Here is a 13,385-nt window from a genome sequence, read left to right as displayed (position 1 = left end):
TGATGAGAGAAAAAAACTCTCTAAAGGCTTGACATATAAGGGAAGTCATTTTAGATTTCTAAGTCACCATGACTGTACATAAACTTTGTTTGAACCAAAGCCCTGATTTATGGCCCACCAAGCATACATTGTACACCTACTTTGTAAATGAGTAGTCTAAAGAAAACCGTTTTGTCCTTAAGATATTGATCAATGCTCCTACTCTGAGCATTCCTTGATGTTAAAACTTGTGATTCTCGCCTATATGTTAATCTATAATCTTTTGATCTTTTACAAGATCAAAAAAGTATATAATCCTGTGAAAACTATTCATTCTCTGGAACATTTTCTTCCCTGTGAAGAACATGTTTCCTGGCAGCTGTCCCAACTTGGGCTCAAATTAACTCTCTTTTAGAGATTCTAAAAGGTTTGCTCGTTGCGCATCAACACATTGCGGGAGGCACTCTGGCTTCTGTCTTGGTTGCTGTCTCTTTCTGACACCTCCTGCCAGTACTGTCCCAACTTGGGCTCAAATTAACTCTCTTTTAGAGATTCTAAAAGGTTTGCTCGTTGCGCATCAACACGTTGCGGGAGGCACTCTGGCTTCTGTCTTGGTTGCTGTCTCTTTCTGACACCTCCTGCCAGTAGCCACATGAGTGAGCTGTCAGCTGGGCTGCAGCCTCTGAAGCCTTGACTGGGGCTAGAGGATCTTCTCTAAGCTCACTTGAGTGGTTTTTGGCAAGAGGAATGAGAAAGAGGGAGGGAGAAAGAGACTGACGGCGCCAGAAGTTACCCAGGAAAAACAAAGGTCTGAAACTCCAGGATGATTCAGGGATATCTTTGCTGTAATTATTACTGGGTGGAAAAAATCAAATTGGTTCATTCATTTGGAACTTGGTGGATCTCCCTAGATTTGCAGCCGACTGCTCCCAAAGCAACTTCCCTATATTGTATTTTAATAATGACTGTGTTAAAATGTTTAACATTATCCATTCTGGCATTTTTAAAAAATATTTTATTTATTTATTCATGATAGACTGAGAGAGAGAGAGAGAGAGAGAGAGAGAGAGAGAGAGATAGTTAGAGAGAGAGAGAGAGAGGCTCCATGCAGGGAGCCTGATGTGGGACTGGGACCCCGGGGTCACGCCCTGGGCCAAGGCAGGCGCTTAAAACGCTGAGCCACCCAGGCTGCCCTCCATTCTGGCATTTTTAATAAAAGATTTTATTTATTTGAGAGGGAGAGAATGAGAGCACAAGAGCAGGGGAGGGAGAAGCAGACTCCCCGCTGAGCAGGGAGCCCCATATGGGGCTCAATCCCAGGAAGGCAGAATCATGACCTGAGCTAAAGGCAGAGGCTTAACTGGCTGAGCCACCAAGGTGTCCCTATTCTGGCATTTTTGATGGAGAGTTATGAGATTGGCTTCCTTGTCCAAGTTCTGCTCATGGAGAGCTGTGATTTTGGATAAGGTACCCTCTCTGGGCCTGTATTTCATATCTGTTAAATAAAGATTAGATTGGAATCACTAATGTTTCTTTTTGTCTATATGAATCTGGGGTTTTATTCAAGGGTGTGGGGGTAGTGGAAAGAGCTCTAGTTTAGAGTCCAGGTTTCCAAACAACCTGGTATTTACTTTGATTATATATATGATTTATTTATTCATGAGACACACACACACACACACACACACACACACACACACACACAGAGGCAGAGACACAGGCAGAGGGAGAAGCAGGCTCTATGCAGGGAGCCTGATGTGGGACTCGATCCTGGGACTCCAGGATCATGCCCTGGACCCAAGGCAAGTGCTGAACCACTGAGCCACCCAGGGATCCCCTCTAACTTTGATATTTGACTTTGATCATCTATAAAGCAAGGATAATAATATTTATAATGAAAAGCTCATTTATTCATTAATTTATTCACATTAATTTATTCACATAAATTATTCATATTATTCATTTATTCACACACTGGGATCCTGGAATGATAACTTTCTGCTCTTAGAGATATTACCTTCTGTAATAGTTTCCTATTGCTGCTGTAACAAATGACCACAAACTGAGTTGCTTAAGACGATACAAATTTATGATCTCTACAGTTCTGGAGGATGGAAGTCTCAAATTGGGTGTCGTCCCGTTGAAGTCAAGATGCTTTTGGTTTGTCTGACGTTTCTTACGGTTGCCTGGAGGTTATACTGTGCATTTTCAGCAATTCTATGACAACAGGACACAAGTGGGGTGCCCTTCTGGGTATATCTTATCAGTGGGTACATGACGTCACTCTATAATTGGTTATATTAACCTTAATCATTTGGTTAAGGTAGTGGTTGGTAGGATCCTCCAAGGCAAACTTAATACTTTCCTGTTTCTAATGACTAAATATTTTAGGGGAGATACTTTGAGACTGCGCAAATAGCCTATTTTTGCTTACACTTTTGCTTAAGCTTTTGAACGAAGTTTTACTGCCCCAAGGAGCGGAAGCGACCTTAGCGTAGGCAGGCCATTGGCCAGGGCGCAGGCGCGTGCGTTCCGGCGCCCCGCGGGCTGCCCGTTGCCCTGGAGACGGGATCCTTCCTCCGTGGGCGCCGCCATCTTGTGGCGCCAGGCCGGGCCCAATGAGCGGCAGCACGGTGGCCGGAGGCGGGGCGGCGGCGGCGCTCCGCACGGCCTGCAGCTCAGCTCGTCCCGGTCATGGAGGTGCCCACCGCCCGCCTGCTCCTGCTCCTGCTGCTCGGGGCCTGGGCCCCCGCGCCGGAGAGCGCCTCCCCGGAGGCGCCGCTGCTGGTCAACGAGGACGTGAAGCGCACGGTGGATCTCAGCAGCCACCTGGCCAAGGTGACGGCTGAGGTGGTCCTGGCGCACCCGGGCGGCGGCTCCACGGCCCGCGCAGCCTCCTTCCTCCTGGCTCTGGAGCCCGAGCTCGAGGCCCGGCTGGCGCACCTCGGCGTGCAGGTGAGTGCGGGCAGCGGCGGGGCTCCGCGCGCGGCCGGCGCGCCCAGGCGGTGGACACGTCAGCGTAGGAGCGGGCCGCCGCCCACGTGGGCAGCCGCTGGCGGGGCCGCACTGCTCGGCGGGGCCCCGGGCGGTCGGGCCTCGCGAGCCCCCTGCCGCCCCCTCCCGGGAGGCCAGGGCAGCGGCCGCCTCCGCGCAGAGCCGGGCGGGTCGGGTGTGCCCCAGACTTGGATTCCCCGCGACCTGGCTCAGGAGCTCCGCTGGGGGACGAAGTGAGCCCTTGGCTCCGCGTCTGGCCCTTAGTAGGTGCAGTCAGAAACCGAACGCTGTGCATGTTCCCGTTTGTAACTTGAACCCATTGTTGGTGTCATATTCGTAAGGTTGCTAATGACCGCTTTTAAAATCTTGTCCCTCGCCTTTTAAAAAGTCCTACAAGTTGGGACACCTGGTGGCCCAGGGGTTGAGCGCCGGCCTGCGGCTCGGGTTGTGATCGTGGAGACCCGGGATCGAGCCCCACATCAGGCTCCCTGTGAGGAGCCTGTTCTCCCTCTGCCTGTGTCTCCGCCTCTCTGTGTCTCTCATGGATAAAGAAATAAAATCTGAAAAAAAAAAAAAAAAAAAAAGTCATGTAGGTCATAAAACGTCTTTTGAACTGTACACAGAGGCCAAGTCCAGATAGCTCCCTTTCCCCTCCCAGTTCCTGTTCTTGCACTTCCGCAGAATCTGGCGTGGAAGTTTGCTTTATGTACTTCCCAGCATTTCAGTGCACACTTCCACGACTCCCAAGGAAGGAAAATGTTGGCTTACGTAGTCTTAGGTTTGCTTTTTATTACTATTTTCATTAATCAACACCCAGTAAGTGGTTACACGGTTATTTGTTGAGAAGAGAATAGTCATTACAATGTCACATTTCTTCTAAGTAGGTTTTACTCTCCAACTGAATATGGAGCTCTATAAAGTTGGGTTTATAGAGATTATACTTCTGAAAGGACTCTTCTTCCTTTTCATTCCTTGTCCATGATGGAACGTACACTTTTACTCCGGTTTATGTAAAGATGCATCAAAACTTCATATAAATGTGTGCTGCCACTTTTAGTGTTTTGAGTGTTAGATCCTATTCTTTTGTAAAAACTACAACTACTGATGTCTTGAAGTTGCCATTGTATAACAAGACAGCTGCAGGAGGTATCTGCCATCATGCTGGAGAATGCTGCAGGCTTGTCTTCTTGGCAGTCTGCTCTATGGGTGTTGTGGTAGGTGTTTTGAGTACTTTCTTCTTAGCCCTCATAACGGCCCTTTGAGGTGAGGAGTGCCTGTCTAGGAGTAGGTTGTTTAAACCCGCTGGGTCAGCTCTCAGAGCCATGAGAGAATCAGGGCTTAGGTTAGCTTCAAACTTTGTGTGCTCTTCACTGTACCCCAATGCCTCTTTTGGCCTAGACGGCTCTGAGGTAGGATTGTGTTGGGTTATAAGACCTGCAGTCGCATTGCCAGATTTATTCAAAATCATTTGTTAATTTTATAGTCTCATGAAACAGGTTAAATGAGTATATGTGCTCCTTTACAGCCCTGTCCCAATGGGAGACGGAACTGGGTGTTACACTTAGCAAAAAGGGTGTATATTTTTCAACAGTTGATTTGGAGGCCTTGGTAAGGTTGTTAGAAGTTTTTCAGTGGATTTTCTTCAGCCCTCCGTGTAGAATTTTAGGAACTGGTTAGAAATTTATCTTTTTATTCATGAGAGTGATGTTTAATGATGAGAATTTAGTGGTTCCTTATCTTCTTACTACCAAGGATCCATCTTAGTATTTTTCCTCTCATATGGACCCTATATTTGAAATCTTCGTCTCTCTGATCTTTTATTTTATTTTATTTATTTTAAATATTTGTTTATTCATGAGAGTCACACAGAGAGAGAGGCAGAGACATAGGCAGAGGGAGAAGCAGGCTTCATGCAGGAAGCCCGATGTGGGGACTCAATCCTGGGTCCCCAGGATCACGCCTTGGCCGAAGGCAGATGCTTATTTAACTGGTGAGCCACCCAGGTGTCCCTCTGATCTTTCATTAATATCTTTTATTGATAAGTAGGAATATACTAGAATGTTACTATTGTGATAAGATTGCAGTCAGAGTGATGAAACTTGTTTTTATTAGCCTGTAGAACTTTATTGAGAGGATGATTGTATGATTATTTTTGGGCATTTTATTTAAATTAAAAACAATTTTTTAAAAGATTTTATTTTTCAAGTAGTCTCTAGGCCCAGTGGGAGGCTCTAAATTAAAACGAGATTAAGAGTGCCATGCTCCACCAGCCAGGCGCCCACTTTAGACATTTTAAAATACTAAAAATAGCTTATTCCTCATTACAGTTATGTGTATCCTATTGTGAACAAATGCTTCAGCCCCAAAAGTAGTTTTACCCTTTCTTCTGTTTTTTCTTTTCTTTCTTCAGAGATTGGGTTGGCAAAGTGATCAGCGGTGGGTATAAGTTTTTCCTTATAGTCTGCTCCACAGTCTCATGATTCAGGGTGTCTGTTCTTTCTCAGATAAACTATGCAGCCTACTGGAGTTAACATTCTTTTCCTGGTTCTACACATCCTGTTGAAGTGAAGGATGAGAATAGGGAATGTGACAAGCAGTGGCTGTTGGATTTATGCCACTGTTAACTTTTATGCAGGTAGAACCAGTTTTGGCCATGTGTGAGACTTTTCTACTATAACAATAAATCGTAATACTTATTTTCTATGCAAATATGTATTTGAATGTAAATGGAGAAGAAAATGTCACCTTTATATTTGGAAATGTAAAGTGTAAGTATAATTTCTATTTACATGTGTGAATTTGGTCATTCAGGAAAAATGTTATGTATGTATAGAGCTTTTTATACAGCTTATTCAGTGCAAAAGTATTTGACCATGTTCTTGTGTTTCATATGAAAAAAATTGTTACAAAAGAATTATCTTTAAAAAGTTTTTGTAGTTTGAATACTTTACTGTGGACATTCTGAGGCAGTTGGTTACTTGGTGACTCAAATGTAGAGACTGAAAGACATAATAAAAAGAATAGTCTCTTTTGTCCTGTTACAGGTGAAGGGAGAAGATGAGGAAGAGAACAACTTGGAAGTACGAGAAACCAAAATTAAGGGTAAAAGGTAAGCTCCCAAACAGAATATCTATATATCTTGCCTCTTCTTGTTACAGGTTATCATATCAGTTGGAATCATAAGGTAGGAGAGTTGCTGAGGAAGTACCTGGTGTTTTAGACACTGTTCCAATTAATACAGTGTGTGGTAGGTGAGCAACAGGCTATAATATATTCTGACCCATTTATGTCTTTTTTGATCACTAATGCAAAAATTGCCCCCAACAGTGGCAGTTTGTTTTACAAGAAGGTAGCTACTTTCTTTTCTTTCTTTTTTTTTAAAGATTTATTTATTTATTTATTCATGATAGACATAGAGAGAGAGAGAGAGAGAGGCAGAGACACAGGAGGAGGGAGAAGCAGGTTCCATGCTGGGAGCCTGACGCGGAACTCGATCCTGGCACTCCAGGATCGCGCCCTGGGCCAAAGGCAGGTGCTAAACCGCTGAGCCACCCAGGGATTCCCAGAAGGTAGCTACTTTCCACACCAGATTAGGTCTGCTAATGTATGTGGGGATAGAGATCCCCAAACAATGTATGGAGATCCAGTATGTGAGAACTCCAAGCTCTTTGTCTCAGTAGATAGCCTACCATCTCTTGTTGGCTACCATACTCTTTCCAACTGTACCCCCCTTACCACCTCTTGAGCCTTCAGAGCATTGAACATGATACTTCTTTGAAGGAGATAGACCAAGCTTCTCTGAAGGCTGAGGTTGGACTTGCCTTGTTCTCTGCTTTAACCTCAGCACCTAGCAAGGGGCCTGGCACTTAGTAGTTATTGTAAAACATTTTGTTAAGGATATTTTCCAAATTGTATAAAAAGCAGGAAGAATTGAATAAAGAATCCTCATATATATCATCACTCAGCCTCAACAGTTATCAGGATTTTGCATGGTATTTAGTAGGCATTGAAATATTTGTTGAATGAGTGATGTGGGAGGAAGAAATGTTTTTAGCTCAGTGATTCTTTTTTTTTTTTTTTTTTTAATTTATTTGAGGAGGGGAGGGGCAGATGGAGAGGGAAGGAAAGAATCTTATAAGTAGACTCCTTGCCCAGCGCAGAGCCCCATGCAGGGCTCGATTTCACAACCCTGAGATCATGACCTGAGTCAGAATCAAGAGTTGGGTGCTTAACTGACTGAGCCATCCAGGTGCCCCTAGCTCAGTGATTCTTAACTGAAGGCAAATGGACTAAGCTTATGCTGTAATCATAAGCAGAAATAAAATACTTGATTCTTGACCAGCAAACCTTTGAACCTTAGAGCTGTTGGTCCTTACGTGATTCAGAAAGTGTCAGTTTGGTCTCCTTGCTTGGCAGTGTTTGTTTTTGTTTTGTTTGGTTGGCAGTTTTAAAGTTATATTCTCATTAGTTTTGAATTTTTAAAAAATGAGAATATGACGGTAATAACTTTTCTTTATGCATGTGCGCATTTATACATAATTTTACGTAAGCATATAAATGGGATAATTTTAAGTTTATTAATTTGTCTACATAAAGCTTAATGGCAACATTAAACAAGTTATGTATCCTGCAACCCTAACATGACAACTTACATGTCATTGTTCTGATCCATGAAAGAATCCTGGACACCAGTATCATCAGATCTGTGTTGTCCACCTAGTCTTTTATTAATCAGAAGCCTTCATTAGCTGATGCTCCCGAGTTGCAATGAGAATTGATCTTTTTTCTTTTCCTTTTTTTAAAAGATTTATTTATTTATTTTAGAGAGAGAGTGAGAGTGTATGTGCAGAAGTGAGCATGAGACGGAGGGGCAGAGGGAAAGGAAGAGGAAGAGAGAATCTCAAGTAGATTCCGTGCAGAGCATGAAGCCCCATGTAGGGCTCGGGGCTCCATCTCAGGACCCTTAGATCACAACCTGAACCAAAACTGAGAGTTGTATGCTTAACTGACTGTGTCACCCAGGTACCCTGAGAATTGATAGTTCTCTTTTCTTTTCTTTTCAATGTATTATTTATTCTAGAGAGAGTGCCTGCAGGAGTAGGGGGGGAGAGGGGGAGAGGAGAGAGAATCCCAAGCAGGCTTTCCCACTAAGCGCGGAGCCTGAGAGGGGCTCAATCCCTGATAGGTCAGTCAAAACTGAGTCAGTCAGTTAACTTACTGAGCCACCCAGGCCCCTCTGAAAATTGATATCTTGGAGCACTGAAATGTTGTTAAAGTGAGATTCAGTTATGCTGGGACATTTCATGTGAAAATTAAAGTGGTGTTGTATCAGATATTGTGCTGATGGGCTAGAGGGACAAAGAGATTGGGTCAGTTAGTGAGACAGGTAATAATCTTGGCAAGGAGGAATTGTTTGAACTGTGGGGAATTGTTTGCAATGGGAAGCCAGGAAGGGATGAATATGAGATACATTCTGAGGCAGGATTATCCAGACCCTTGGGGATAGAGTAAAGTGAGGCATAGAACATGCCAGAGGGTTTTGGTTTAGAAGTGGTCAGAGGGACGCCTGGGTGGCTCAGTGGTTGAGCATCTGCCTTTGGCTCAGGGTGTGCGTGATTCCAGAGTGCCGGATCAAGTCCCACATCGGACTCCCTGCTTTTCTCTCTGCCTGTGTCTCTGTCTCTCTGTCTCTCTCTGTGTGTCTCTCATGAATAAATAAATAAAGTATTAAAAAAAAAAAGACATGGTCAGATTGGGGCACCTGGGTGGCTAAGTGGGTTAAGCATCTGCCCTTGGCTCAGGTCATGATTTTAGAGTCCTGGGATTAAGCCCTGCGTCAGGCTTCCTGCTCAGTGGCAAGTCTCCTTCTCCCTCTATCTCTGTGATCTGCGTCTCTCAAATAAATAAATAAAATCTGACAAAAAAGTGGTCAGATGGTAGTAGTATTAGCAGAGTAAGGAATTGGGATCATGAATGTTACTAGGTTTTTTTTTTTTTTTTTGTTACTAGGTATTTTGGTTTGGTTGTTGGAGCTGTCTGCTGAAGATTTGAAAATAGGAGTTTAGTGCTCTGGACAGAGCATGGGACAAGAAGCAGATATGGAACTTGAAGCCAAGAATTGGTTAAGACGGCCCTGGGAGAAGGTGTAGGGCTTATATTTAGAGTAGGTACTTCAGAGTAGTAACAGGGTGTGTGATGGTGTGACTGATGATAAAGACATGCAAGATTACAATTTTGTAAGGCCGCATCAGGAAAAGTGATCCATTCTCTGACCTTGGAGAACAAATTCCAAGGAAGTATGTTAAATGCCTTTAATTTTCCACTAACAGTTTCTGGGTCTACCAAAAGTTATCTCCTGGTTTAGAAAACTCAGATTCATTTTTGAGTTAATATCCTATGGATCTCAGTAGTTTCCAGCCATCTCTTTTTCTTTAAAATGCTGGTAGCTTGGGCAGCCCTGGTGGCCCAGCGGTTTAGTGCTGCCTTCAGCCCAGGGTGAGATCCTGGGGTCTCAGGATCGAGTCCCACATCGGACTCCCTGTGAGGAGCCTGCTTCTCCCTCTGCCTGTGTCTCTGCCTCTCTCTGTGTCTCTCATGAATAAATAAATAAAATCTTAAAAAAAAATGCTGGTAGCTTTATTTTTTAGTTAAGAGAGTGATATAAGCTCATTAAACAAATTGAAAAAGAATAATAAAATGAAGCTTATTCTCCTCCCCAGCACAGCATTAACAGTTTGGAAACATTCATTGGAATACTTTTCTTCACATTTGTGTATGTTTATACTTTAGGGTGGAGTCATACTGTGTCATTTGTAAACTATTTCTGTTATTTTATATGGTACATGGAAATGATTAATATCTACACAGATCCAAACATCTTTTTTAGTGGCTGCCAATATTCTGCTGTGTGGCTCTGCTGGAATGCTTTAACCATTATCCTGTTGTTTTATACTTTTCTTTTTTTAAAGATTTTATTTATTTTTTCATGACAGAGAGAGACAGAGACAGAGACATGGCTGAGGGAGAAGCAGGTTCCCCACAAGGAACCTGATGTGGGACTCAATCCTGGATCCCGGGATCACGCCCTGGGCCAAAGGCAAATGCCCAACCGCTGAGCCACCTAGGCGTCCCATTTTTTTTTTTTTTTAAAGATTTATTATTTTAGAGAGAAGAGAGTGGGGATGGGGCAAAGGAAGAGGGAGAATCTCAAGCAGATTCTCCTTTGAGTGTGGAGCCTGACTTGGGGAGCTCAATCTCACAACCCTGAGATCATGACTTGAGTCGAAACCACGAGTTGGATGTTTAACTGAGCCACCCAGGTGCTCCTATACTTTTATTATTATAAACAAATGTGAAATGATAACCCAGACATTAATCTAAAAAGGCTTAAATTAATAGGTTGGAGGTGATCTCCTAAAGGTAATTGCATTCGTCTTGGGTACAAAATATTGCTGTGATGGTGAATTGCTGCTTCTCTTTTCAGTTACCTTCATCTCTTAATTCTCTTGCCTTGTTCTTCCTCCAGTGGGAGATTCTTCACAGTCAAGCTCCCAGTTGCTCTTGATCCTGGGGCCAAGGTCTCAGTCATTGTGGAAACAGTCTATACCCATGTGCTTCAGCCATATCCAACCCAGATCACACAGTCAGAGAAACAGTTTGTAGTGTTTGAGGGGAACCATTATTTCTACTCTCCCTATCCAACGAAGACACAGACGATGCGTGTGAAGCTTGCCTCCCGAAATGTAGAGAGCTACACCAAGTTGGGAAACCCTACGCGCTCTGAGGACCTCCTGGATTATGGACCTTTCAGAGACATCCCTGCTTATAGTCAGGTAGGCTCATGTGGGGTCCAGTCTGTCCCTGTCTATTTCACTGAATGTCTTCTGGAGTGACTACTAGTTGATAGGCGCGGTGATGTGAGATGGGCGTAAATCTGAAGTCTTTTTTTTTTTTTTTTTTTTAAGATTTTATTTATTTATGAGAGACAGAGAGAGGCAGGGACATAGAGGGAGAAGCAGCCTCCTCTCAGGGAGCCCAATGCGGGACTTGATCCCCAGACCCGGGATCACGCCCTGAGCCAAAGGCAAATGGTCAACCGCTGAGCCACCCAGGTGTCCCTGAAGTCATTTTTAAGATCATCCCCAAATATCTTTACCAACTGTGAAATGCCTCTCCATGGGGGTTCCCTTTCTCATTTTGGGAGGACAGATGGAGGCTGGGAGGTTTAGGAAGATTTTTAAAGAGGAAAAACATGACAGATGAATCTCAAACTTCATGACTTGGACTTTTGAAGCAATGACACACAAACTTAGTTTAATTATTGCATCAGCATTTAGGATCTGTCAAAGCCAACTATTAGCCAGTGACAGTGCTAAATGGAGATTGCTAAGGTCTCTGAGAGAACCCCACAAACAGTAATCCTCTTCCCCCTTCCTGAGTTCTGTACATACTGAGAAACAAGAGTATTGAGATAGGTTGGAAGTGAAAAAATAATGTAGCTTTATTACAGGTAAAGACTAGGCTGAAGAAGATAGTTTATCTGTAGGTACTGCTGGGTGTTGCCTAATATTGAGCTCCAAATTGAAACAGAAGTGTCCATACAAATAAGATGGGCCAGGGCAAGTTTCTCCACGTGCAGGTGTTGCCAGCAAATGAAGTGAGATCTCAAACTGCCCATGGGCAGGTATGCCAGACGAAGGAGAGGAGCTGGGGAGAGCATGCCCTGTCCATTTTTCTCCACTTTACCATTTATTTAAGGTATACCAGTCCTCTGGATGAAAAGGCTCAGTCTTAAACTAAAAGTACTGTACTTACAGTACAGTATTCTGCTGTAATATTTTTTTTTTTTTAATTTTTTTTAAATTTTTATTTATTTATGATAGTCACACACAGAGAGAGAGAGAGGCAGAGACACAGGCAGAGGGAGAAGCAGGCTCCATGCACCGGGAGCCCGACGTGGGATTCGATCCTGGGTCTCCAGGATCGCGCCCTGGGCCAAAGGCAGGCGCCAAACCGCTGCGCCACCCAGGGATCCCTCTGCTGTAATATTTTAAAGTAAATCTTATGAAATAAAATGCAAGCTTAGAGACATTAACTTTTTAAATGCAAACAAAGTGGAGGAGGAGGGGATTAGGGAAGGGAAGAATAGCTTGCTGACTGACCATCTTATTTCCTAGCCTTTGTAGATAGTGTATTAAATAATAAATAGGATCATTTCTTTGAATCATAGTTAAAAACATAGTTAAAAATTTAAAAATCTTTGGCTATAGATGAAACAATTGGTGAAACTAAATGATTCCTCTAAGATTAGATTACAAATAAATTGGCTTCTAGGGTGGATGGCCAAGTTGTATGTAGCACAATTCCAGCAAATATACTCACATTAAAAAAGTATAATAATAAAGAATAAGGAGGTAGCGTATAGAGAGTTGGAGTGGGGGCTGGGGGAGAAGGGAACAAGGCGTTGTATGTAGAGACCTGGAGATGGGAGACCAGGCACTATACTGACTGGGGTGGCTGGGGTAGTAAAGCTGGCTGCCTCGCGGAGCCTAGGCGTTGGGCCTTAAACATAGAGGGAGCGGTCAAGGCTTAAAACAGACTGTTGTTATGGAAAAGTTCAAAGAAATGCAGAAGTGTAGAGAATAGTGTAATAAACTCCCATAGCCTATCACTTCAACTCTGTGGGTATCAGAATATTGCCACACTTATCGACACTTTCTTTTTTCTCTGCTGTAATATTTATTTATTTATTTTTAAAGATTTTCATGTATTAGTTAGAGCGCGTACACATGAACAAGGAAGCGGGGCAGAGGAAGAGGGAGAAGCAGACTCCCTGCTGAGCAGGGAGCCTGATGCAGAGCTCTATTCCAGGACCTTGGGACCATGAACTGAGCTGAAGGCAGCCTCTTAACTGATTGAACCACCCAGGTTCTGCTGTAATATTTTATTATTATTATTATTATTATTATTATTTTTAAATATTTTATTTATTTATTCATAGAAATGCAGAGAGAGAGAGGCAGAGACACAGGCAGAGGGAGAATCAGGCTCCATGCAGAGAGCCTGACGGGGACTCAATCCAGGGTCTCCAGATCACGCCCTGGGCTACAGGCGGCACTAAACCACTGCGCCACCGGGGCTGCCCTATTATTATTATTTTTTAAAGATTTTATTTATTCATGAGAGACACAGAGGGGCAGAGACCTAGGCAGAGGGAGAAGCAGGCTCCATGCAAGGAGCCCGATGTGGGACTCGATCCCAGGACTCCAGGATCATGCCCTGAGCCGAAGGCAGACGCTCAACTGCTGAGCCACCTGGCTGTCCCTCTGCTGTAATTTTTATTTTATTTTATTTTATTTTATTTTATTTTATTTTATTTTATTTTATTTTATTTTATTTTATTTTATTTTATT

General features: G+C 43.4%; 1 protein-coding gene across 1 annotated transcript in view; it reads left to right on the top strand.

Moving 5' to 3' along the window:
• The first annotated feature begins 2,491 nt into the window (after positions 1–2,491).
• The window catches only part of RPN1 (ribophorin I), a 29,126-nt gene continuing 18,232 nt past the window's right edge, over positions 2,492–13,385 (top strand). Inside the window, exons 1-3 of the mRNA XM_025991586.2 lie at positions 2,492–2,934; positions 6,018–6,082; positions 10,499–10,805. Of these exons, the coding sequence (XP_025847371.2) occupies positions 2,674–2,934; positions 6,018–6,082; positions 10,499–10,805 (633 nt within the window). The 5' untranslated portion in view covers positions 2,492–2,673. The remainder of the gene's footprint in view (positions 2,935–6,017; positions 6,083–10,498; positions 10,806–13,385) is intronic.

Source organism: Vulpes vulpes, chromosome 9 (genome assembly GCF_048418805.1).
Source record: "Vulpes vulpes isolate BD-2025 chromosome 9, VulVul3, whole genome shotgun sequence".
Classification (NCBI taxonomy): domain Eukaryota; kingdom Metazoa; phylum Chordata; class Mammalia; order Carnivora; family Canidae; genus Vulpes; species Vulpes vulpes.
Note: the sequence above shows the minus strand (reverse complement) of the source record. Positions and strands in the feature narration are given on the sequence as shown.